Genomic DNA, 27985 nt, shown 5'->3' with positions numbered 1-27985 from the left:
GGAATGCCATAGACTTTGTGCTGCGATTATTTCGATCGTGGTGCAGAACTCAAAAGCGTGATCCAGTTGACATAGTGATAATCGGATTACACGTAACACTTCGCTGGCGAATACTGGTAAAGGATAACTAGCACTTTGGCAGCATAAAAAAAGCAACAATGGGTAGTATGTGCACTTTGGAATCTGCATCTTTTTCACTCACATGGTCGGGATGTCAACATTCAATGAGTCATTGATACAAATAAGGCAGCTAAATTATTCGGCTTCTTTTTGCTATTTCAGTAAGAACCGATAGCTACTTTTTATGTCACAGCCTACTTTTGACTACAAATCTACAAGTGTGATGCGATCATCAGACAACTCAGAGTTGTCTGATGATCGCATAAGCGTAAATCTCATAATCACAACTTCCGTTCCACAAGTTCTACTCGTATTATTAGCTCTGCTTTAATGCATCGAGCACTCTGCACGAAGAGTTTAAAACAAAAGAAAATTATAACTATCTTCGATCAGACTGCTTTTAAATGCGTGTCTTAAAAATAATTTGACAAATTCCAGGCAGTAAATCATATTATCAGACTTATTCACCTACACACACTCGATACATCCCACTCATATCTCATGACAATTCATAACATGGAATTAGGTGGTATCTTGTCTATATATTATTAAACCCTTTTGACCTATTCTAGACTTGAAAATGCATCTGAAACGTATTCTTCTTTTAATCAGGATTTATGTTTTAAAAAAAGCGTGTCTTAAAATAATTTGACGAATTCCAGACAGTACTAATCACATTATCAAACTAAATATTCACCTACACACACTCGATACATCCCACTCATATCTCACGACAATTCATAACATGGAATTACTAGTAGTTGACAACTTGTCCAAGTAATATTTAAACCTTTTTGACCTATTCTAGACAGTATCTGTAATTTGTACTAATAAAATAGAAAAACACCACCCAAGGATAGCTTACAACCTACACAGTGTCATGCCCATGACATGACAGCTGACCAGTGAACCTACCAATTTATTTGTGTCCATTGGATTGTCTGTCTGAATAACTTACTGTCTAGTATTTCCCACCCACAATAGTTTATTTTATTTTCCATTTTCATGCTTTATGTTATTTGTTTTCATGAATCTTTGCTTTGGGTTGCTTAATGTTGTCTCTTTGTTTCTTAACCTTGAAAGTTTTAAAAGGCAGTTATGTTTGCCCGTGTTCTTCAACAATATGGTATGAGGGTCCATTTCACAAAACTTTTAACCCTTCGTATCTCTAGTAACAGTTCGTAAAGTTACGAATACCCAATACCAGACGTAATCTGTAGTAAATGGCTATCACTTACGAAGGGTACCGTTCGTATTTCGTACGTATGTTTAGTGAAATGTAAGCATGGTAAGTTACGAATGATTTTGAGACATATGAAGCTAAGTAAAGTTTTTGTTTTTCCATGTTACTTGTTTTCCATGTTACTTGTTCTGGCCGTTTCTCATTTCTTTTTAGATTCATTCAATCGATTTACACTAAAGCAGGTTTGTTATCATCCACATAATCATGTTATGACCTAATGCATTGTAATGGGTTTGTTAAAACTGGATAAGAAAGAAAGGTAACCTATAGTGTTTCCACATTCAATCAATGAAACCAATATAATTATCATACCAATGGTTTTCTTGGTTCTCCGTCTATATAAAAACAAAATATCCTAATCTAAGCAAATCCAAACAAAATTTACTAATGTTTCCAATGACCCAAATAAAATTTGATTCGCTTTTTCGCCGGTGTTAATTGGCATAGCTTCTAAAAAACCAATGGCCCAAAGCACTTATGAGAAGACCTGACGAAGTGTCAAGAATAAAGAGTGTTGCAGCATTAGAAACTTGCCACAAAAAATATATTAATTGACTCAGTTTTATTCGGTTTTCACCCCGGGTTTCATAATTAAAATAACACTTTCATGTTTTGCAACAGTTCATTCTACGAATCATATACTTTGAAAACTTGCTTGATTTATTGTTGGTAATGAGTTATGCACGTTTTACAAAAGTATTGTTGTTTCAGCCCTCTTTACAGCATAACTCAAGAACCACAGACCTACAAAAGTATATATGTAATATTTGAATTCTTCTATACCATGTATACGCTCGCAAGGAAATGAGCAATGCAATTTTTGCCAAAGCTCACTATCTATCTATCTTGCGGACGCATCCGAGAAAGAGTTTACGATTCTTTTCCAGGAATCTCTATCAGCCATCAGATTTGGGAGGTCATTAATTTCTTGATTGACGTCCCTTGCCACACAGTCGATGTAGTTGAATGGTCTTCTTCCTCTACATGTTCGTGGAAGCCTCATACAGATGACATCTGAAATTATTTGGTCTTTTGCACGGTAGCAGTGGCCTGCAAATCTGGCTCGCCGTTGAGCAACGATGGAGGACACCTGTGGAACACCATCATAGATCTCTGCTTTGGTTTTATGTTCACGCCAGGATATATTTCGAACCCTCATCAACAGCCGGGTGTAGGTACCATCAAGACGGTCCTGAAGATCTTTCTTCATTGTCCAGGTCTCACTTCCATATAAGAGGATACTCTCTATGCAGGCTCTAAAGAAGGCAAGCTTGGTATTTCTTGATATGTTGGACTGCCAGATGGTGTGCAGTTTGTTGCAAGCTTTCCATGCTTGAGCTTTGCGAGTCAGAAAGTCTTTCTTGCTGTCGGCAACAAATGAACCAAGATATTTAAAGTCCGACACCTCCTTGAGTTGTGTGCCATCCCGAGAAAGGATTGGAGTTGGGTTCTTATCTCCATTAATACACATATATTCTGTCTTCTTGGAATTGAGAAAGAGGCCAACTTTGGCGGAAGCATCTTCTAAAGATGACAGAAGATCTTGGGCATCTTGTGATAACGTAGCTGTTAAAGCGATGTCGTCTGCGTAGTCAAGATCGGTTAAATACTTGTTCTTCTCTCTGCTCGTCTTATTGGGCATGATGTCAATCCCTTTGGACTTGTCAGTGTCTATCGACTGTCTGAGGAGATAGTCTACCACTATCACAAAAGGTAAGGGGCCAAGGTGTCGCCCTGCAGGATTCCAGCAGTAGAGAGAAACTCTTCAGTTGGTCCATCACCTGTTTGTACAAAACTTGAAGGATTATCATACATTATTGCAATAGCATTCACAATCTCCTGAGGGATCCCATAATTACGAAGAATATGCAGCATGGCCTTCCGGTTAACACTGTCGAAAGCTTTTGAGAAGTCAACAAACACAATATATGCCTGCTTCTTTGAGATTTTAAGCTCTTCTATTATCCTTCTAAGGGCTAGAATCTGTGGTGTGGTTGATCTACCCTTGCGAAAACCATTTTGGTTACGTCTGAGAATAGGATCTAGATGAGGAGAAATCCTGTTGAGCAGCATAGTGTTATACAGCTTGGCAGCAAGTGCTGACAGTGTGATACCTCTATAATTTGATGGTTGTGAAAGATCCCCTTTCTTCGGGAGAGGTATAATTGTGGATCTTGACAAGGCTTTTGGCTTATTTCCCTTCATGGTTTCATTACAGAAATCAAGCAGTGGGTTTTTCCAAACAATGGCTGGTATGTTGTCAGGACCAGGTGTTTTTGACTTGTTGAGCTTGCTCAGACCTTTTTGCAGTTCCTCCATAGTAAATGGACCAGTGTGTATTGGGAGATCGTCAGAGACATTGCTGTTAAAGAACGTATCTTCAAGGTTTACGTCTTGCTCTGGTTTCCCTAGTAAGTTGGAAAAGTGTAGAAACCAGTTGTCACGACGCTCTTCAGATGTATTGCCTTTCACTCTAACCACAGGAGCCGATTTGGTGTCAGTTATCTCCCGGAGGAGTTCCCAAGAAGCTGCATGTTTATATTCATGATGGAGGTTGTCAAGTTCCTCTGTCTTCTTTTGAATAGAGGACTCCAGAGTTTCTGTGTAGGCTTTATCAAGAGTAACTTTGGCCGATTTGAGGAGCTTTTGTGATGCTCGGGTGGATCTAGCATTGTGTTTCATAGATGCACTCTTTAAGACATCTCTTGCCTCAGTGACTTTGTCTGATGCAGCAATGTTGTAGGACTGCTTTGATTTTTTAGGGAGCATCTCCAGTGCAACTTCCTCATTAGCCGCAACTAAGGTATCATAAGTGGTGCTAATATTGGGTTCTTGTAGCTCATCGTGTAGAGAACTGAAGCGGTTATAGACTGCTACCACAAACTGCTCACCCAGGATGGTGTCTCTGGTAACCTTCTTCCAGTCAATACGTTTCATTGGGTCTTTCATGGAAGTTCTGCATTTCCGGTAGCTGATTTGACATTTGCATGAAACAATCCTATGGTCCGAGTTCACACCCTCGAAGGAGCTGTATGCACGTGAATTCTTGATTGAGTTGATCCACTTCTTTCTTACCAGGACAAAGTCTAGTTGAACTAGTTGGCCATTAGGACGCCTATGTGTCCATAATCTGTTGATGCGGTTTTGAAACCTTGTGTTTGTGGCTATGAGGTTATGTTCCTGCAGGAAGTCTTTCATGTGGTTGCCATTTCTATTGGTTTCTTTAGCAGGTGTGAAGAGAGCATCCAATGGCCCAAGCTGAGCATTAAAGTCTCCTCCAATTATAAGTAAGTTATGAGCTGGGATGGCATTAACTGTAGAAGAGAGTTCTTGGTAGAAGGAGATAACAGCTTCTTCAGGTTGTTCGTTATGTGGACTGTAGCAGCAGAGAACTGTGGATGTTGGATTGCCCAGCAGAGAAATTTCCATAATCCGTTCATTATGACTAATAATGGACATGCAGGAATTGATGGCTCTTGGTGAGATTAAGAAGCCTACTCCACCAGTGGCAGCATTCCTTTGGTTCTTCCATGCTGAAGAGGTGACTAATCTGTATCCATTCAGATCTTCCTGCAAGAGGGAGTCATTGTGACAAATCCGGTGTTCCTGCAGACATATGATGTCAATGCCATAATGTGCGGCTTCATGAGCAAGTTCTTCTTTTTTGGCTAGTGAGTTGAGAGTTCTGATGTTGAAAGTGCTGATGGTAAATGTTTTTTCCTTTGTACAAATTTGTCTTGACCATCCTTATCTGCATCAGGTTTGGTCCGTCCAGGGATGGTATCAACTGGCTTTGAGATCAAACCGTCATTGATGTTAGCATAGTCTAACGGTGACTTAGATGGTCCAGACTTCATAGCAGGGCTTTAACCCTGGTGCTTAAATGTAAACTCATATTTCTTGTCAATGGCTGAATAAGACAGAGGTCGCCACTCCTTCTGTCATAGAGGATATAAAGGAAAGGTTTCAGCATTTAGTCCAGTTGCCACCCATACTAAATCATATGGGGATACACCTGGTCGCCTGCCGAGGAGATCTGTGTGTATGTACCCCTCAGCGGCATCGGTGAAGTCTCGATTTTTCCCAGACTCAGGTGTCTCTACCCTACAGAAGTACCTGAAACAGGTATTCTGTCCTACCATGCAAACGAAGCTGAAGACTAAAACTAAATATTAAACCCTAGACAACTGGATGCTGAGAAGGAGGAAGAACTAGTATAAGCAGGAAAACACATGGAGCACCCAAAGGATGTTGAAAACATCCAGTGGGAAACCCAGCCCCTTAAGATGGTAGTAGGGTGCTGGTAAGGGTAACTTTCAGCTCCGCGGCTATAGCCTCGGCTATAGCCTTCCCTCACTACCATTCGCGAGATGCTGTGAACTACCAAATCGCAACAGTTTACAATAGTGTCTAACCTTAATTGTCAATAGGCATATCAATGGTAAGTTTATCTTTACTTCAATATCAAACAACAAACAAAAAATAATTATATAAAAATACACTAATCAAATCAAATATGGTGATTCAACAAAAGCTGTCAACTGCTGTCAATCAATACTTGTGGTTGAACAGTAGTCAGTAGGCATTTACGAAAATATTCGGATTAGCCATTGTTATGTATTACATAACCGACCTATTGTACTGCGTGTAAGTCATACAATGCATCGAATGCATTTTATTTACATCTAGGCAGTCTGCCGCCTGGACAACCAATTCTTTAGAAATGCTTAAGTCGCGCTAAAAGTCGATCGATACATGTAAAAATCAGCACAATTCAGAGATACACCTTTTTGCTATGAAATTAATTTTCTCGGTCAAATATAAAGCAATATTTTTTTTTTTTTCAGTAATGTCAGTTAAAAACTTGGTGCTTGAATATACATTTTTTTAATCCTGGTATTAAAGTTAAGCATCAAATTGTGTCTTTTAGTGTGATATTTTTGATTTTTATAGGCCTTGAATTCGCCTGCGAGCTTTTTACGGAATTCATGTTTTAGCGTCTCAAACTAACATAGTTTGCTAAAGAAAGATATTTCCCACCTCTGTAAAGCACATCGTGTGGGTCTATATGTTATAGTTTTGTCAGAATTTCCGTTTTTGTTTTACCCTTTTTCCATTCATGGTCCGAAAATGTCAAACTAAGTAAAAGTAGGCAATGGTGAGTACTTTTATCTCGAGAGCAACCAGCTGAAATAGTCGATATTTCCTTTGTTGTTATCCAGGTCAATTTTTCATTGAAAGCAAATTGCCCGACCAGCGATTAAATCCCCAATTGGGTGTTCTGGTTAAACATGATCAGTAGGAGCGCTATAGGTCTGGGAATTTCTTTGCTATATTGAAGTTCTGGCAACACTATAGCCATGCCGGTATTCCTATTAAACCCAGGGATATCGATCCACAATGCTAGTACTAGCCTTTAGATTTCACGTGTTGATTTAGAAATTTTTTCAGCCGACAGTGAAAGATGGTGAAATCAAAACGGAAATTCTGACAAAACGATGATATATAGCTCACGGTGATGTGCTTTAGAAAGTTGGGGAAAATCCTTCATTAGCGAACTATATTACTTTGAAAAGCTAAAAGGATGATCCAAGAAAAAGCTCGCGGGCCGAGCTGAAGCCTATAAAAATCGAATATCTTACACTAAATGACTGAATTTCAGGCCTAAGTTTAACACCAGGATTTAAAAAAAAATCAGTATCAAGCATTATAGTTTTTCCAGCCATTTACTGAAAAAATGAAAATTATTGCTTTTCATTTGGCTGAGAAAAAATTTTTACACTGAAAAGGTGTAACTCAAAATTTTGCTCATTTCAACACCAATTTCGATCGTTTGTATTGCCTCATTAAATGACTGAGTGAGCCTTGCAGAACAAAAGAATCGGTTGCGCAGGTAGCTGACTGTAGGCATATAACTACCATTTTGTAGAGATTGCTGACAGGATTATGCCCAGATAGCTATACTGGAAGACAGAGATAAAAAGACTAGTTTGCGTCTGACGTCATCTGTCAATCAAATTCCACGTCATCTGCGTCGTTTATTTACATCAAAATATTACAGTCAATTACACGTAATCAAATCACAAAAAGAAATCTATTAATCCACCCTATCATTGTTATCTTGTTATTTCATGGCAAATAATTAAGATTACAGTTAGCTCTAATATTACGACTAATTGTTGTCGACAATGAGTTCATTCTTGTCGACAATCGGGAAAATTGCTTTATCTACAATATTATTGACAACAACCTTGTCGACAACAGCCCTAACAATAATCTAGCAAGGGAGCTTCCTTATTGTATTCCTTTTATATTGTGACACTTGAGCTCTTCTTTTGTAAAAAAAAATACGCAAACACGTGAAAATGTGAATAGTAAACAGGTAAAGTAAAAAGCAATTTGATGAAAATTATAACACCTGTTGAAATGAGCTAACCACAACTTCAGACAAGCACAGCAGCGACTATGATTCCTATAGAGATATGCTGGGTCCTTCCACATATTCACATTTTTAATCCATTTATTTCATCTTCTTCTCAAATTCTTATCCTAACGCATTTACCGATATTATTGCTCGTCATATATTGGTTCGAGCAAGGTATTGAGATCCGGACATTTTAAGGAATATAAAATAACGTTGATGTGTTTTGGTAAGGTACATTGTGTGACGTTGGAGTATATTGAATGTGGAATATGTGCAATGTATTATTTGGGATGGTAGCACTTGATGTTAGGTCCAGGGACTCTCCAAATCCGCGAAAAAAAAATCGCAAAAAAAAAAAAAATGATGAACAGTGCCAGTGCATCGATTGGTCACCCCAGATTCAATAAAAAGTGACATTTCAAAGTGTTGTTGTAGTGTTTTCTCACATACAATGTTTTAAAAACTACAACAACACGAATATATAACCCGGCATTAAAGTGTTATTTTAATTTTAAAAAAACACCGTTTTGGCCTAACCCAAAACCATGACAACGCGTTTATAACATGTTTTAAAAACATTTTTGTGTCTAACGGGGTACTTTTTTTAAAATGCTGGTTAGTAAGATAAGCAATTTTTCTATTTGACGCACGTCTTGAATATTTTTTTTATTGCAAATACTAGTGTGATTTGTTCTTGTAGATTGTTTTGTGGAATTTTGTTGGATTATATTGCGTTGTGTAGTTTTATATTCTTCCCTATTGTTACAGGTAGGAAATACCCAAGGCAAAAAGATCACACAAAATGTACACAATAAACACACTGATAAACACACTAATGCAAACAAAGTTTTGCAACCCAAAGTTAAGATTCATATAAATATATAACATAAAGCAGGAAACTAGAAGAAAATAGAGACTGTTGTAGTATTGTGGGTGGGAAATACTAGACAGTAAGTTATTCAGACAGACAATCCAATGGACACAAATAAATTGGTAGGTTCACTGGTCAGCTGTCATGTCATGGGCATGACACTGTGTAGGTTGTAAGCTATCCTTGGGTGGTGTTTTGGTATTATTAGTACAAATTACAGATACTGTCTAGAATAGGTCAAAAAGGTTTCAATATTACTTGGACAAGTTGTCAACTACTAGTAATTCCATGTTATGAATTGTCGTGAGATATGAGTGGGATGTATCGAGTGTGTGTAGGTGAATATTTGGTTTGATAATGTGATTAGTACTGTCTGGAATTCGTCAAATTATTTTTAAGACACGCTTTAAAAAAAACATAAATCCTGATATAAAAGAAGAATACATTTGATTCAGATAGATTATCAACAAAAAGTCGCGATCGAAGAACATTTTTAGTTTCAATCTCTCTTCTGTCAAAATGTCAAAAATAAAATCTACGCTACTGTTATTCATTCAGAAACTTGAAAGTATAAAGCAACTTATATATATAGAATCTTGAATTATCAATAAGACAAAACCTTTCCCAATTCTGTACAATTTGCACTGGTAACACAGTCTGCATGATTCAGAAAATAAGTGTGTTGCTATCAAATGTGGGGTAGCTATAGGTTTATGAATTAAAGGAATATTATCCTTTTATCAGTAAACTCTTTTGAGTAATGAACGTCTATATTGCAATTTCATAGCAACATTCAGTTACAGTAAATTAGTGGACACAGGTGTGTAGCCAGAGGTGTTGCATGCATGCAACTGCGACGCACCCCGACCCAATAAGGCAAAATAAATTTCCCAAGAAGTCCCAAGTAGGCCCAAAATATAAAGAAAATTTAACAAAGGTACCAATATTTCATGCTAAAATTGGCAAATTAGACACAGGAAATCAATTTTAGGGGGGTGTTGAGACCACTCTTTGCATATATGTTTATTATAATTCTTATAATCAGAATCACGCGATATTATATGTGGTGTTCCTCAAGGATCAATCCTGGGCCCACTTCTATCTTGGTTTAAAGCTAATAAATAGTCAATAAATGCTACCAAAACAAATTACATGATACTTGGCACACCCAAAATGACATCGTTGAATCAAGACCTGCAAATCACACTAGATCATACGACTGTAGAAAGAGTGCATCAAACAAAATTCCTTGGTGTACTAATAGACGAATGTCTCACTTGGAAATGTCACATTGATTGTGTAACTAAAACTATATCATGAAATGTCGGTATCATGAATAAATTGAAACATTTTGTTCCAAATCGTATTTTATATACACTTTATTGTACATTCTATTACCCCACGACCCATTATTCAAAATCGCGCACTGTGATTTGTTAAAACGCGTCACGTGAAAGACCATTAATTAGCAATAAAGTGGCCAGGGCAACGAACTTTATGTTCTTCTCGCATCACAGCGCACAACAAAGCGCGATGCAGTATATTAGCGTCGTTACGCATTCTACGCAAAGCATTACGCTTGGTTACGCGTTCTGCAATACTCGTTATCACTTACGCTTTGGCTACGCGTAGGCGCTCCACCTTGAGGTAAACAACTTGAAATAATTATTTGGGCAAAAAATGTGATATTTTCTCTTTAAATCACACTATTTTGTGGTAATAGAATAGAAATAAAAGGTGCAGCATTATCCTTCGCACGCAAATAATGTGTCCTCGGCAGTAAAAACGTTCAAATAATGGGTTCAGCTGCGTCTCACCCATTATATACGTTTTACTGCCTCGACACATTATTTTCGTTTCTATTACCCCACGACCCATTATTCAAAATCGCGCACTGTGATTTGTTGAAACGCGTCACGTGAAAGACCATTAATAAAGTGGCCATGGCAACGAACTTTATGTTCTTTTCTCGCATCACAGCGCACATCAAAGCGCGGTGCAGTATATTAGCGTCATTACGCATTCTACGCAAAGCATTACGCTTGGTTACTCGTTCTGCAATATCGCTATCACTTACGCTTTGGCTACGCGTAGGCGCTCCACCTTGAGGTAAACAACTTGTAATATTTGGGCAAAAATGTGATATTTTCTCTTTGAATCACACTATTTTGTGGTAATAGAATAGAAATAAAGGGTGCAGCATTATCCTTTACACGCAAATAATGTGTCCTCGGCAGTAAAAACGTTTAAATAATGGATTCGGCTGCGCCTTTACTGCCTCGGACACATTATTTTCGTGTAAAGGATAATGCAATTACCCTTTATTTCTTAAGTAAAGGATAATGCATTACCCTTTATTTCTTAATTAGTATTGCCTTACTTGAATTATGGAATACTTTTATGGGGAAATACATGTAAAGCTTACTTAAATAAAATTGTAAAAATTCAAAAATGGGCTATAAGAACTGTGGCAAACGGTCACTATAGAGACTACACAACGTCATTGTTTGCTTGTCATTTGTTTGATTAAAAGTTGCAGATATGTACACACTGGAATTAGTACATTCATGTACAGGTACTCCATAAATGAGCAGCCCTGTTCATTTGATAATTATTTTACTAAACGTTCTGTCAAAATTTTGGGTCCTAAAAAGGGGGATCAAAAACAATTCAGTCCTTAATAGGGGGGGGGGGGGTCAAAAAAATTTGAGGGTAAAATTCCGGGGTAAAATGTACGAGAAGACATGTACATTCCAAAAAATTTGGCGGCGCCTGAATGTTAAGAATTCAATTTTGTAATCTCAAGCTCGGAGGGGGGGGGGGGCACTCAACTTTGGAAGTGACGGTATGTGCCTGTCAATAGGCCCCCTCTTTTGAAGCTCACTATACCCGATGACCCCCTTTTTTTTGGTTGCGGCTACCCAATGAGCCCCTTTTTTCTAGATTTTCTAGAATAGCATCATCAAAATGCAACAAAATAATGCCGAAACTTTCAAATTTTGCTCCATTTTTTCAAAATTTTCTACCCGATGACCCTTTTTTTGAAATCTTATACTCAATGACCCCCTGTTTTCAAAATATTATACCCAATGACTCCCTTTTTATTTTGTTTGTACCCAATGACCCCGTTTAAAAAAAAAAAATAACGCTTTGTATCCGATAGACCCCTACTTCGCGACGCCGGTAGGCACATACCCGTCACTTCTAAAGTTGAGTGCCCCCCGGGCTCAAGCTACAAATCAACAAAATGTGCGCACTTTACAATTTGGGTGTAACACTATGACTCCAATGAGTAATAACTCCAAACGGTAATTTTTAGCTAATGAGTTAATGACCATAGGGGTAGATCCCGGGTGAATGGGGGATAAATCCCCCCAATATATTAAGGATGGTCCATACAATCACCCCCCCCCCCCCAATGTTGACGCCTGTATATGGGTTTTTAACCAAACCAAAATTAACCCCATATTTGGTCATTTTAAAATAAAAAGTGCCAATTTTTTTGCGCTTCGCTCAAATTAATTCCAGTTTTGCACTATATTTCACCAGTTTAGCTTCAATATGGCAAATTTTTTTGCGCGCTTCGCCCACATTTGTACCATAAACTTATTTTGTCAGCAAAAGGTGCTGGATTCACTGGACTTCAAGAAATTTTCACCAACCCATATGTCAAAAAGAAATCTATGCCACTGTTAATGATGTATATTTTTGGTTTCTTTTTTAGGACATGAAGGGAGGGGGATCAAAAATTTTAGACCATAAAAAGGGGATAAAAAAAAATCCACCCTTTTTTTAGGAGGGATCAAATTTTTTTGACGTCCGAGGCTCCAACTTTTCCACCCCCCACCAAAGTATTTAATTTAACCAAAAATAATAAAGTGTTTTCTGATCATTTTTTCCCATTCTTTGGAATTCGTTAGGTAAAAATTTGAAAGCTTCAAAATCTGTCAAACATTTCCGCAATGAATTACAAAAACAACTTATCTCTAAATATAATTAATCTTTTCCGTGAGCACGTCCCCGTCCCTTGTCTTGTATGTTTGGTAAAGTTACTTTGTTTAGCTAATTTCATTTGATTTTAGGGAAAGGCTAACTTTCAGGCCTTTTTGGTCTTCCAGCCTTTTCCTCCAAAAGATCCACTTTACGGAAATTCCGTGCTTAGGCAAAACAATTACATTGATCATTTCATAGCGAGCGTGTAGGAGAATTCAAATATCACAGGTATACTTTTAACGGTCCTGTGGGTTCTTGAGTTATGTTGTAAGAGGGCTGCAACAGCAACACGTTTGTAAAACGTACATAACTCATCAACAACAATAAATCAAGCACGTACGTTTTCAAAGTATATGATTTGTAGAATGAACTTTTGCAAAACATCAAAGTGTTATTTTTCAATAATAAACATCTAAAAAAAAGTAACTAACCCCCCTTAAAAACGGACGATTGTATTACAAATCTGTAAAATGCGTCGGAAGCAGAATTTATTTCTGCACATTGTGACACGTCATTTGTAGCAATTGACTAAATATTGATGTCACAGCGTACATTTAAATCAATGTAACCCAAGAAAGTTGAGGTAAATTCTCTTGATTTTGTATTCAGTATGGTGTATGTAGGTGCTTTTTTTGAGATGTTTATATGATTTAAATAAATGAAAATCGATTTGTTGGCTGCTTCGACCAACAATACGTCGTGTCCCCTTAAGTCTCATGCAAGCAAAACGGAATATTCATATCGACATCATGCATTAGTGCAAATAATATCTTTATATTCAAAACACGGTTTGCAGGCCTATAACCTTTAAAGACCTATTTTTATTATAAAAGAAATTATTAGGTGTGCCAAATATAACACGCTGTCTCTGAACGTAAATGGGGAAATAGGGTACAAACATATACGTTGCCAACTTACACTATGGCATGGCCCACAAGAGGCTCATCCCAATGGCATAGTCCAATAACCTCAATTACATAATCATAGTGCAAAATTTGACCTCAAGTTTGCAGAGTATGAGTTTTGTACCCAAATCTTCAAAGGACATTCAACGAATGTACAAATGTATTGGGGTTTAAGAACTGTTCCCCTGATAGATGAGCATGTTGTGGATCTTGTGTTATAGGCCTACTGTAGGAATACACATAAGATACACATGATAAACGTAGTTTCTAGGCATAATCATATAATTGAATATCTAGATTTAGGCCATACGGGTCGTATCAAAATGATGATTGTTGACACATGAGTCACTTTCAAGAAAACGTTAAAAATATGCGATTGATTTTATTTGGAATATAAATTATACAAATTTAAATATTAGTTTTATCTTGATCTGTTAATTTTGCTGGTATTTGCCGTTGAAGAAAGGAAGGTGATACCGCGAATTTCTCTCACAGTAGCCTACTAACAAATTTATTTGGTTTATCCTTATTGTAAGAGAGCACGAAATGCTAATAGGATTAGAGTTAGGGTTAGGGTTAGGGTTAGGGTTAGGGTAGGATTAGGGTTAGGGTTAGGGTTAGGATTAGAGTTGGGATTTGTTTGGCATTCTCTTACACGAAGGATACATCATTTATTTGTTCACCGCTAGCAAGAGAATATGAGCTAGTGCTTCTACTGTGCTAAGCACTAAATGTGCTAAGCAAAGCAAAACAGTAATTTATGTAGGCTTTGTGTTCAATAAAGTACTTATTAGTTCTTAATAATTGATTAAAAACAAACAAACTGCTTTCATAAATTTTCCTGTGAAATCACATCACTAGTATTATGCCCACCAAGCCAGTTTTGAGATGAAATTTTGAAAAGAAGCTAGGTCTTCAATAAAAATTTCTGCACAGATTGTGCTGTTTTCAATATAAGCTGAATTCTTATTAAACTTGACATTCATAGCAATTCAAATAAATAAAATTGCCAACACCTTTCATCAACACGATCAAATAATAATTCGCAAAAATTGAAAACAGTCGGAGAACAATATTTTTGATACAGCCTGTATCAAAGAGGCTTGTTTTTAGAAACTGGATTTCCTTCACAGTTCATTGTTTTTAATGTTTAAACTTCCTTTTTGGATTACGTTTGTAATTGTTGAAAATGAACGTGCTGCATATGATTCAAAACGTTACTTTATGCGCTCAAAAGCACGAACAATTGTATCGGTTCCCAGTGCACTCAACTTTAGAAGTGACTACAGATATGTATCTACCGGCGTCGTGAAGTAGGGGCCTATCGGTACAAAACTTTGTAAAAAAAAAGTGGGAGTGGGTCATTGGGGACAAACAGAATGAAAAGGGCTTCATTGGGTATAACATTTTGGAAAAAAAGGTGGTCATTGGGTTGAAAATTTTGAAAAAGGCGTCATAGGGTAGGAAATTTTGAACAAAATGCATGGAGCAAAATTCTATTTTTTGGTTCCAAATTTCCAAAATTTACAGTACAAATTTGCTGAGATAATTTGAAAGTTTCTGCAAGAAAGAAAGAAAGAAAGAAAGAAAGAAAGAAAGAAAGAAAGAAAGAAAGAAAGAAAAGAAAAGAAAGAAAAGAAAAGAAAAGAAAAGAAAAGAAAAGAAAAGAAAAGAAAAGAAAAGAAAAGAAAAGAAAAGAAAAGAAAAGAAAAGAAAAGAAAAGAAAAGAAAAGAAAAGAAAAAAAGAAAAGAAAAGAAAAGAAAAGAAAAGAAAAGAAAAGAAAAGAAAAGAAAAGAAAAGAAAAGAAAAGAAAAGAAAAGAAAAAAAGAAAGAAAGAAAACCGCACTTTTTCAGAAAAACTTTTCAATAAAGTTTAATATATCAAATAAAAATATTGTCAAATTTTCTGACTATCAAATGAAGATTCCTGGAATCTCTAAAAAGTATGAAAGAAACGTGATAAGAATCACGTCTCGCTTTTTAGGATGCAGGCATAAAACGTTCAACTGACCTAGTTGGCATCACCTCATCATGACATTTTATTTCTCATCATAATTGTGCCTAATATGCGAATTAAAATAGGAAATATGTAAATCTCGTTCCCTCTTTTATTTATGAAAGACATTTTTATAATACATTGTATGTAGAATACACCAAATTGAATTTAGTGGCCAATTAGAGGGCTGTCACAAAGGTGACAATCAGAGTTTATAAGGCATGTATTTAATTTATTGGCATCACTAAACGGTATACGTGACAAGTTAAGAAACTGCATGCACACAGACCGCAATGTTTAGAATCGACCCTAATATTTATACCCTGGGTCGAAAATAGTCCAAAAATATATTCAAGTATACCATAATAGTCGTCGTTAACATTCATTAAAATATTAAAAAGTACCATTAGCACAAAAATATCACCCTACACAAGCCCGTCTTTGGTCCAAAAATCAACTCCATCCCTTTGCTCTACCACCGGTTTTACACCGGAAACACTCCCATATATTGGTACGCGTCAAGTGCCTGACAATAGACCCCCATTTTGGATGCAAAACTGCCACCCGATGACCCCCTTTTTTCATTAGCGTGTACTCAACGACCCCCCCCTTTTTAAAAAAAAAAGAAACTAGTGACACCAAAAGAGAAAAAATGGCAAATTTTTGCCCAGAAAGTTATTTTTCACGGTAAATGACACCCAATTCTAAGCGTTTCCACACATAATGACCCCCATTTTCTTGGAGCCGCCACTGAATGACCCTCTTTTTTTTGGGACAAAAATCGCAACCGATAGACCCCTAGTGTCGTAATCCGGTGACTGAGGCACAGGTACGTCACTTTCATATTAGTGTGCACCCCCGGGGTTTTACCCCACCAAACACGATGATGAAACAACCATCCCCTATAGAACATATTGCACACAAGCAGCATCGCGACCACTATCCTCTCCACCATAGGCGTAATTCCGGGAGGGGGCATTCCCCACCCCAATATTTTGATAAGGGGGGTGGGCCATACAATCATCCCCCAAATGTTGATACCTGTATGTGGGTTTCTAACTAAATTAACCCCATATTGCCATTTTATCCTAAAAGTGCCAATTTTTTCGCGCTTTGCTTGAATGTGTTCCACGTTTGCAAGCACCACATTTCACCATTTTATATTTTAGCTTCAATATAGCAACATTTTCACTTTCTTGCGCATTTGTGCCATTAACTACTTATTCTGTCGGCAAAAGCTGCTGCATTCATTATACATCAAGAACTTGCTTTCACCCCCCCCACACAATGTCAATGCTCTTCACCACCTTTCCCTGCCCTGGCCTTTCCTCTCCCAAATTAAACAGTCCCGCCATTTTAACCCAAAATTATGAAGGAATCGGATAATGCATTCAATGATTATTGATGGTTACGAAACTTATATGACAAACGTTACCAGTATTACCGTAGATCTGATCATATTGTGAACTAGTACAGTAATCTGGTATTATTTGAAACTAAAGTGGGTTTCGCCCACTTTTACCACAATTTACAGTATTATAGGCTTCTGAACGGAACACCGGCTGACATCAAAATATGAAGGCTAGACTAAAACTACAGGCGGTAGACCCTTGTTACCATCAGTTTATATTGTCAAATGAAATATCCTGCAATTATCATATACGTCATATTTTTAATACCCAATCTCTATGCCCTACTTACATGACCTACAATAATCTTAAATATTAGACCTAGGTTCAGACACATATTCTACAACTTCAGTTTCTACAATTATATCAAACCCCAGGATCTGTGAAGTTATAAGACAAAACCTACCTTTTGAAAATCCAGTTTTAGGTCTGGTTCTTCAGTTTAGTACCGTCAATGTCACATTCAAATTAACAGTTTCACGATCATATCCACAATCCGTTTGCATAAAATATAGTAATATCAATGTTAATATTGTAGGCCTAACTTAACCCACTCAGAACACAGTCGAATAAGATTGTAGCTGGTAGCAGAGCTAATCCAGAAATGATCCATTTATTAAAATCAGGGATGTCTAAGGGGAAACCAGTTGCAGCAACGTGCAACGTGTTTCTCGTGGCACTTGGTGACGCTTTTTATATATGAGGTCTTTGACCTTAAAATTGTTTCAACAAATCATTCATAACGCGCGAAACATTACTATGTTATGCATATATTTTCATTAAATCTATTAAGGAAAAGTGGAGGTTTGTCATTTTGAGATTTCTCAGATTATAAACTACGGGGTATAAACCTAAGTGAATAACTTGCCATAGAGTATAAAAGCCAACGGTAAATTGAAAATCGGATTTTTAAGTTAATACGGAACCCGGTTTTAGGTTACTGACAATCGATCTTGTGAGTTTCCCGTCGTCTTATAATTTTTGTTCATTATTCATTATTTTTCTGACTTTCATTATATGCCCAAACAATCGTCGTTGTTATTTACCGCTCACTCACTCCAATATGGATATTTAGCCCAAGTGAGAAGTACACGTATACTAAAAAGAGGTTGTAAAGTCGGTAGCAAAAGGGTGTTTTAATTTTGATTTTGCCATTAAAGTGCACGGATATTCATCGGGTTTTTTGCCAATATAACCAGTTTTATTGTTATTTTTGGAAAAATGTATTGATATCCAAAGACAAAAAAAAGATTTTTATCCCAAAAAATAATGGCAATATAAATTTCATACTGGTAGCTTAAATCACGTGCTTTTGCTGCAAACCACCCTACGTATGACCTTAAAATGCGATAATGTTGCACGTGTTGTGTTTATATCACAATGTTTTCCTGCATAGAGTGTTACAATTTTGAATTATGATTTATGGAAATCAATTCCAAAATCTTTCAAAATCTTATAGAATTATCTATGACCTTATAATTATTACAACACAATACGTAATTTTTTCAATTTCCGGTTAGGTACGTGATCAAGCTCTCGAGATTGGAAGTGATGGGTATAATTTTCATATGCTTGTCAAATAGGCTCCCTTTTCTGAATACGAGTATACCCGATGACCCCTTTTTAAATCCTACCTGATGACACCCTTTTTTAGGTTCGGCTACAAAATGACCCATTTTTTTTTCTAGAATTTTGTCATCAAAATGCCATAAAATTATGCCGAACCTTTCAAATTTTCTTATTTCAGCTATTTTGTATTGTCAATTTGCTCAATTTTGTCGAAATTTTCTGCTGATGACCCTTTTTCAACATACCCGTGACTGCCCCCCCGGATAAAGACACTATAGTAACAGCTTCATGATAATGTAAACATTTTAAAAGTACAGCTCAACTGATCATACTTTTCCTACATTCGACCTTGCATGATTTTTGAGTTGACACAGTCATGAAAATAACTATAGATACTTGACAGACCATTAGTAGCCCAGTTCTGAACCTTTTCATTGATCATTCATAACAATAGGTATCTGATGGATCAGTGAAGATAAGAAGGGATTATAATATATCCGTAACCTTGATATTATAGTACATCTCGAGGAAAAAGTGCAATGGACATGTTTTCATTTTATGTTTCAAATATCCCGCGCATGAAAATTGAGTATTTAACCCAAAATGGAAAATGGAACAATTTATTGGAAATCTGTTTTAACAGATTTTTTGGACATCTTTTTCTGCACTGTATTATACCTAAATTAAGAAATTTGATAAATATTCAAAGAAAATATAGGTCATCCAAAAATGTTGATTTTTACACATTTTGGGGCAAAAAGGAAAAATAACAAAATCTGTTTTAACAGCTTCATTCATCAAGTCATAACAAACGGCCTACATGCTTAATTTCTAATAAAATATTGAAATTGTGAAAAATATAGGTATTTATTGATTTTCATGTTTTTTCTTGCAAATATGCTAATAATATGCAAATTATGAAATTGCGAAATAAAAAGTAACAATTTTGGCATGGACTGTCTGGTTAGGCAAAGTACGGTAAGTTGAGCTGTAGTAAAATAATAACCAAAAAAAGAAAAAAAATCACAACTGTATAGGCCTAAGGTAGGCCTACTTTCTTTAGTGGGCACTTTCCTGTAGGAATATAATGGGCACATAACTTACACACCACAAAAGGTAGATAAAGAAACAAGACCTAAAGAACAATAATCGAAATTGGAAGAATGACCTTTGACCTAGGTCAAAATCAGTGGCTTGAAGGAACGCGCACTTTGGTCAAAATTCCAATTGTAAGCTCGTAGATTTTAGAATCGGAATTGAAATACCGTAAAGATTCGCCTAATGGCGCATATATTGGCTTAACTTAATTGAAATATCTGGAATTTTAGACACAAACTAAAAGTGCCCTCAATAAAGACAAGACTCTAAATTCTTGTTGGGATTTTCAGAGGACGGATCCGGAGCTGTCTATTTGTACATGAAATTTGCTTTAAGGCAAAGGAGCTTATGTGCGCCATTATGCGAATTTTTACGGTAGTTATATGAAGAACTAAGGTACCCTTCAGAAAGCAAATCCTTAGATGATGTATGTCTGACAAAATGTGTGATTTGCGATAAACCGAGGGAATACGATCGAACGTGATGGCTGAAATCTCTCCTTGCGTTTTGGGTTTTCTTTAAAGGCGTGTAGTTATAATTTTTCATATTATGTAACATTTTCTATCTGAAATTGAGGCCTACTATTATTAAAACAATCTGTTTCCAAAGGTTTAGGTATTTTGCTCCAGCGGTTTTGATATGCACTGTTAAAAATATTTTACTCAACACTGAGTAAAAAGGTCAAAGCTCAACGGTTGAGTAAAAAATCACTCAACATTGAGCTCATTATATAGGTGACAACTCCACTGTGAAGTAAAAAAAAAATTCCACATTGAGTAATTTTTTACTCATTTGTTGAGTTGTGACCTGAGCTCAAAGTTGAGTATTTTTTTACTCAACTGTTGAGCTGTGACCTTTTTACTCAGTGTTGAGTAAAATATTTTTTACAGTGTGAGAAGCAAAATCGTCACAAGAATCACAATGGTTACCACTTTTTCCACGTTCTTTGTTCACAGCGTCTAAACGAAACATATCTCGGGCGGTGCATTTTACTGTGGTAATGACGAAAGTATAGAGCTTATACCAAAATCTCAAAATTATGAGGAAAGGATGGGTCGGAATAATGCTGTTGATCTGGTCAAAAAGAATGTTAAAATCTCTGAGCGCCCGTATCCCTTAAGGGGGTATAATACCCTGATTTTCATCAGTACCCCTCTTCTTTTTTTTCTTGCAAATTTATGAAGTACATTTATATGTTCATCATCTCATGTCCTGAACTTATAAAATATCTCTACCTACAAAGTGTTTTTAAACCATTTTAGTATATCATTTTTGCCCTATATACTTTTTTGTTTACCTGTTACTATGGGATTATAGTAACTCAGTATGTGTGCATCACTCATAACAAAACATAATTTATTCTATTCAAGTAGTACTTGAATAGAATAAATTATATCCTTTGTTATACCATCTTCAGACTGTGATTAACTAGGCATGCTATATCTCTTCCTCAATGAATGGTATAGCAAATTTAATACTATATAGCCTCTATCATGTGTTGTTTGGAAAAGAGATTTCTATAAGGTTATAGGTCATCATAGGTCAGGTTATAATCACCTGGTTGGGGTCAAATTTAGGCATCCATTTTGAAATACATGTGATATATCAACATAGCTGTAATGAGGCATCAATTTTGATATTTGGTCTAGTTTGTCTTTTTACTGGATATATAATGCTATGATGGACAGAATAACATTTCTTGGGAATGGATGTAAATGGTGAGTACAATTTAGATTGTCTAGTTGAAATGGATTGGACAAACCAATTCATTTTTGGTACCAAAATCACAAAAATGAAGCTTACGAAAAACTACCTAATCTGATGGTATAGGTGAAGAGAAATGCAATTTTTTTCAACATAACTGTAGTTTGGTTGTGGAAACTTTTTACCTATGGCTTAATTAGGTTTCAGTGAAATAATGTCGCTAGTTAAAAATACAAAATATAGCTTAACATTGAAAATAGAAGCATTTTAACCGGTTCGTTTGTTGATAGGTGTGGAGCACTAAAAATCACCAAGTTCATGAAGTCATCAAGAACCACTTATTCCCATTTTACATATCAACATTATTTCTCTAATGCGTTAGCAACATGTATCCAAAATTTGAACGAAATCCGTTTATAGTAAGCTTTCCAAAATGAAGTGAATTTAAAACATCGGTGATGTACCACCTTTTGGCTTCTACCTGTAAAAGCATGTACGCTACATTGATACCGATGCCACTAATAGAACGAGAAGATTTGCCCCTTCATTTTGCATACTACTTTGTCCAATTTTATTTTCTCATTTCTTCACGAAATGCAAAAAAATGTTTAAAAAAATGTAATGGGTGTAATACCCCCTTAAAGGTTAGCAATATTTTAAACTGTTGCGATTTCGTAGTTCACAGTATCTTGCGAATGGTAGATAGCTTTGGCAAAATTTGCATTGATCGTTTTATAGCGAGCGTGTTGAAGAATTAAAATATCACAGATACACTTTTATAGGTGCTGCGGTTCTTGAGTTACGTTGTAAAGAGGGCTGAAACATCAACACTTTTGTAAAACGTACATAACTCATTAACAACAATAAATTAAGCAAGTTTGCAAAGTATATGATTTGTAGAATGAACTTTTGCAAAACATCAATGCGTTAATTTTCAATAATATATTGATATAGATAATGAAAATCGATTTTTAGGTTGCTTCGACCAACAATACCTCGTCTACCCTTAAGGCAGATTTAGTTGTCTCGTATCCCTGGTTAAACACCCTTCTAACACTTACAGGACACTGTGTTATATGATATGCCCATGCTATCGGACACGCTGTATTTGAACTGGACAACCCGTCATGCTTTATATTTATGCATGTTAAACCTAAATAAATGGTAAGTACTACAAATATGAATCCCGTCGATTTGATATAACGGTCAAAATAACAAATATAGAAAAGGCATTGGAGACAACAAATGCAAATATTCATCGCACGAATCCAGTGTGGTAAGTTAACCGAGGTTTCATAATGAACTTAGTCGGACAAGTCTTTATTGGATAATTTGGAAGTATATCATATGATAAAATATCGTTATGATAAAATCCCGCTACTTGGTGATGTACCTGGATATTTACAACGTATATTATATGATATTTTTTTGTTTAGTTGATGTCTGCAAATTTGATGTGTACACATTTTGTTTTAATGCATACATACAGATCACACAATCAATGCGGTATCATCTGCTTGTTCAACATGCGATGCTGCTTACCATCATTAAAAAATTCACGTGTCTCTCGAATCCCTTACAAGACTACATGTAATCCTTAAAATGTGAAATAAAGATTGCACAAAAAGTAACGCAGCTGTTATAAATACGCATATAGCGTCAGAACTAATAATTGTGTTCACAATATTTCAACACAGAAAGAAGGGTGATTTATTTACGCCCATTTTGATACCCCATTTGTCCAATTTTTTCAATATTAACAACACATTAGTATTTTTAAAGAGAAATCCCCGAATTTAAAAGTTGCAGCTATTTGTATTGATTTAAAGTCAGCGCGAAGATAATGCAGGGTTTTACGTGCCACAATGCTTGCGTAATAACCATTGATCGCTGTAAACTGCAACTTTTAAATTCGGGCATTTTTTTTCAAAGGCACTACTGTGTTATTAGTATTGAACGACATTTGACAAATGGGGTATCAAAATGTGCATAAATACATCATCCTTCTTTCAATGCAGAATTATTGTGGACACAATTATTAGTTTTGAAGTTATAGGCGTATTTATAACAGCTGCGTTACTTTTTGTGCTGACTTTATATCAAACATGCTAAAGCCAGGATCTGTGCTTAAGTATAAACAGCCGGTATTTGCTGTCTCTACTAGTAAGGGGGCAGCCATTTGCTTCGATGATTATGAATATGTCGGGGACCAGCGTCAATTCTCGCTATTCACAATACGGTACGCCGCCAGCGATTGCCCTTGCAAATCCAATTTTTGACCTCGGTCGACATCGGCGTTTTAGCCACCATTGGATTTTCAACCGAGTGTGGGGTGGGGCGAGTGTGGGGTTGGGGCGAGTGTGGGGTGGGGCGAGTGTTAAATTAATACTGAAAACCGCTGCTTTGTGATCAATAGAAAATGGATCTGCTATAATTGCTATTTTAGTGTGCATTCGCGTGTAACATCATATGAAGAGCTTTGTTACAAAACCCCTTACATCCACTTTTTGACTTTTTGAGAACAACAACTTTTTTTAAATTGTTCGATTTGATTCAATTTGGGTTTGGATAAAGTGTTGATGAATAGCAACTAAAAGAATAGGTTTGGTCCAATTTTCAAGCCTTCCTATTTATTTTATTATTTCTTTTATGTCGCCCTTTTTGTGGATGTTATGGCTTTTGCAACAAATTAAATTAATTTCGCGAAACCACCTTTGCAATCAAATTTGAGCCCATTTGTTTGCACTACTTTATGTAACTTGACTCTTGCTTGTGAAAATAAGAAAGAGGGGGCGTACAACTATGAACAGAGACGAGGGGCAGTACCAGCTTACTCACATTTTTGATGAGTTCCTGCAACAGGGATCCAAACAATCCCCAGAAGGAAAACCAACTGCCAAGCCAAAAAATCACGCTGGAAATCCCTCTAGCGTTGGTTGTCAGTAGATTGCAGTCACTCCTCATCAAGTGTTGACAAAGACAACAGTGGTTGTTGAACGTACACAGTAAGTGCATTTTCTTGGATCAGATACTACGAACTCTGGTTACTAGTTGACTAATTACTAATGCTTTCAAAATCAAAAAGAAAAATTGAAATATCTTATTTACTGTTTTGTGGAATGAAGCAATTCCATCTTTAATCCATCATCAACTTAATGTATTTAATTACAATTTTGATTTTCTGAGTAATAAACCCAAAATTCATTCAACAGAGATGTATTCCACAAGTTAATGAAAAATGCGGCTGGAAATTTGATGATATATGGGTTTATTACTCAGAAAATCAAAATTGCAAATGAGAAACATGTAAGAATGACTTTGACAAATTTGATGTGTATACATTTGAAGAGCTTTGTTGCAAAACCCCTTACATCCACTTTTTGACTTTTTGAGAACAACAGCTTTTTTTTAATTGTTCGATTTGATTCAATTTGGGTTTGGATAAAGTGTTGATGAATAGCAACTAAAAGAATAGGTTTGGTACAATTTTCACACCTTCCTATTTATTTTATTATGTCTTTTATGTCGCGCCTTTTGTGGATGTTATGGCTTTTGCAACAAAATAAATTAATTTCTAGAAACCACCTTTGAAATCAAATTTGAGCCCATTTGTTTACACTACTTTATGTAACTTGACTAATGCTTTCAAAATCAAAAAGAAAAAATTGAAATATCTCATTTACTGTCTTGTGGAAATGAAAAAATCCATCTTTAATCTATCATCAAGTTAATGTATTTAATACATAGTAATATAAAGTGCAATATATTATTTAACTTTTTTTTCGTCAACTTCATTAGGCCTACATGATGATTTAAAGCGATGCTTTCTACTTAATTATTTTTATCAAGTTTGTATTATGACCAAACGAAAGCCTTTTTACCTCTCAATGCCAGGTGGTTAGACTACGATATTGCATGTATTGTCTGTCGAATTGGCGTGTTTTTAGCTTATCCCATATGTTTTTCCTTAAAACTGCCGCAAGGTAAAAGTACCACTTAATATAATTTTTTTTATTAATACGACATGGTATAAAGAAGATTTTCACACTGTTCAAGTTTTTCAGAATATTTGGCAATTAATTTGCATAATGGTAACCATGACGATAGTGATTTACCCAGGTGTAACGCGTACTGAGGAATGGTATTCAAGTGTAGGTACACAGCGGGAAAGTCTGTCAGTGTCGTCTGCTAAACATGGCCCCGGAACATGGCTAAGTTGGGACGTCTGTCATCTGCTGATGAAGTAGTCGAAGGGGAAGGGGTTCTGGATTGATATACTAATTTTGGCTTATTACCGACGATGAACAATAATTATACGTGTATTTTATTTAAGTCTACTGTTAAAAAGTGACCTTATACCGTAAAAATAAAAACTCGATAGATAGCATAATGTGCTTACTATCGAGCGCTTCTAAAACATGCAACCACGAAGTGCCCCATCCACAAAAGTGTAAAGGGTTTTGAGCAAATCATCGATCATCATCATCATCAATTCTCCAACTATTGCGATCTTGGGCAAGTGAAACAATTTGTTTGGCTGCAGCATCCCTTCAGTATCTCCCAGGAGGTGCTGGACATACTGTAGATACAGTGTGCGCGGCCGACCCATGTGGTGGAATATAAAGGGCATATTCTTTCACAGGCTCGCCATCTTCAAGACGCAGTATATGGCCGAGAAATTTGAGCTGATGAATCTTGACTCTGACCAGTGGAGTGGTGTTGGTCAGGTTGTAGATGGTTTCATTTGGAATCCGATCCACACGCTTGGTGTTTAACATGACTCTGTAGCAAGATGTTGCAACGGCATTGCTCTTGTTTTTCCATGTCCTTGGTAATTACCCATGACTATGACGGGCTATGGAAGATTCCAGCAGGGCAATATCATCAGCAAAATCCAGGTCATTCGACATCTTGGCAGGATACCTGCTTTACCTACGTGGGTAGGTAACAATTCCAGCGTCAATTCCAGAAGTTGACTTCTTCAGAAGGTAGTCTACCAGGATAATGAACAGGAATGGTGCCAACACATCAACCTGAAGCACTCCAGTTGTTACTTGAAAAGGCTCTGAGATACTTCCATCTACCATAACGGCACTATTGGAGTCCTTGGAGAGCACCTGGATGGCATTGACCACAACCTTTGGTATTCCATAATGCCGCAGTATTGAAAACATGACGGACCTGTTGATGGAGATGAAGTCCACAATAGTGACTGTTAAGGGAAGTTGGTTCTCCTTGAAGCCTTCCAAGATCCTCCTCAAAATGTGTATTTGCTGAGCCTGGTTGCTTCTCAGTAAAGGATCAATGTGAGGTAGGATCCTGTTCAGAAGGATTTTGTTGTATAGTTTTGCGGCAATGGACGTAAGAGAAATACCACGGTAGTTTGTCATAAGAGAGTGGTCACCTTTCTTTGGTAGAGGAATGATTACATTCGTAGCCCATTGACCTGGCGGTGTTAGCGTTGAGAATACAGAATTCAAGAATCATATCAATCATGCTATTCCCTCCTCCCTGAAGTGATTCAGCAGTTATAGCCCAGTCCAATGCTGCTGCCTTGTTGGTCTTCATGGCTGTTATTGCTTCGACTACTTCTTCACGAGTTGGGGGCTCAGTGATAATAGGAAGATCTTCAACAGCTGGTGCAGGAAGTTCTGAAGCTGCTGTACCACTGTCGTTGTTAAGGAGTGACCTAAAATATTTCTTTCATTCCTCAAGCAGTTCATGGTCACTGGTTGGAGCTGATCCATCTCTATTTTAGACTTCCACCCCTTTCCTTGAGTTCTTCCCAGAAAGCGAGTGTATGCTTTGCCAGGTGGTAGTATAATTCCCCATTTCGTCGGCCAGCATCAGGTCTTCCATCTGCTTATTGAGGGTAGCAAGCTAATCAGATTTATAAGAGTTGTTAAGGATGGTGTTCAAGTTCCTCCATCTTTCTCTAGATTGACGAGACTTTGAAATGGAGTACCGCTTTTTGGCCTCATCACTTTTTGGCCTCATCGGTCATCGGATGGTTGCATTTGATACCCAGCTTGGCAGTCCGCATGGCTCATCATCGATACACATAGCTATATACGAACAAGTACAAGTTCATGTTTTCAAAAGCGCTCGATAGTAAATACATATACTAACTATCGAGTTTTTACTGTATTGTCAATGCAACTAAATCTGCAAGAAACTGAATCTGCACATATGGTGACCAGTACTGACCACTAATCAACGACATTTTATTTCATAATTCATAGCTTTATAGATTTTTAAAGATTGTATTACCATTTTTGATTTGACATGTGGGGAAGGCTCAAAACATATAATCTATGAATATGCAAACCCTTTACAATGAGCATATAAATATTTATTGATGTGTGTATATTTTGTATCAAACCGATGACGAACAAACAAACAAGTAACTCAAATAATCTAACAAACAAACCCTGATGTCTTATTTGGAGACATCTACTCCTAGCCAACCTCTCAAACGGTCAAATGGCAACCTGCTTTTACGTCGTCTAATCTTACAGCAACATGCTGACAGTAAGTGACGTCAACATGTGGTTTCAAACCTGATGGAATTTGAAGATTGCCGAGTTCGGAATAAAGGTGCGTGACTTTGGAACATTCCGCGGTGGATTCTTCATTGATTAGCCGTAACAAA

General features: G+C 36.6%; 2 protein-coding genes across 5 annotated transcripts in view; both read right to left on the bottom strand.

The window, feature by feature from the left end:
* Window positions 1-17519, bottom strand: part of LOC140166165 (uncharacterized) — a 75475-nt gene extending 57956 nt beyond the window's left edge. For 2 of the 4 annotated variants that reach the window (XM_072189562.1, XM_072189559.1), the window contains exon 1: window positions 17369-17519. The gene's annotated coding sequence lies outside the window, so the exon portion shown is untranslated. The remainder of the gene's footprint in view (window positions 1-17368) is intronic. The other 2 variants (XM_072189561.1, XM_072189560.1) reach the window with 1 other exon arrangement.
* On the bottom strand, window positions 402-5220 carry LOC140166802 (craniofacial development protein 2-like). Its single transcript, XM_072190291.1, has 3 exons — window positions 5092-5220; window positions 4073-4933; window positions 402-464 (listed from the first exon to the last, which is right to left on the bottom strand). The coding sequence occupies exons 1-3, from the start codon at window positions 5218-5220 to the stop codon at window positions 402-404; spliced, it is 1053 nt and encodes a 350-aa protein (XP_072046392.1).
* Window positions 17520-27985: the final 10466 nt, after the last annotated feature.

This window comes from Amphiura filiformis, chromosome 12 (genome assembly GCF_039555335.1).
Source record: "Amphiura filiformis chromosome 12, Afil_fr2py, whole genome shotgun sequence".
In the NCBI taxonomy this organism is placed as follows: domain Eukaryota; kingdom Metazoa; phylum Echinodermata; class Ophiuroidea; order Amphilepidida; family Amphiuridae; genus Amphiura; species Amphiura filiformis.
The sequence above is the reverse complement of the archived record's forward strand: the minus strand, read 5'-3'. Positions and strand labels throughout refer to the sequence as shown.

Excerpts from the sequence above, each read along its gene's own strand:
- LOC140166802 (XM_072190291.1), bottom strand. The coding sequence starts at position 5,220 with ATGAAGTCTGGACCATCTAAGTCACCGTTAGACTATGCTAACATCAAT. Across the intron at positions 4,934-5,091 it reads AGGATGGTCAAGACAAATTT|GAAGATCTGAATGGATACAG; the intron begins GTACAAAGGAAA and ends TCCCTCTTGCAG. Across the intron at positions 465-4,072 it reads CATCAGACAAAGTCACTGAG|AGTGCTCGATGCATTAAAGC; the intron begins GCAAGAGATGTC and ends CTCTTCGTGCAG.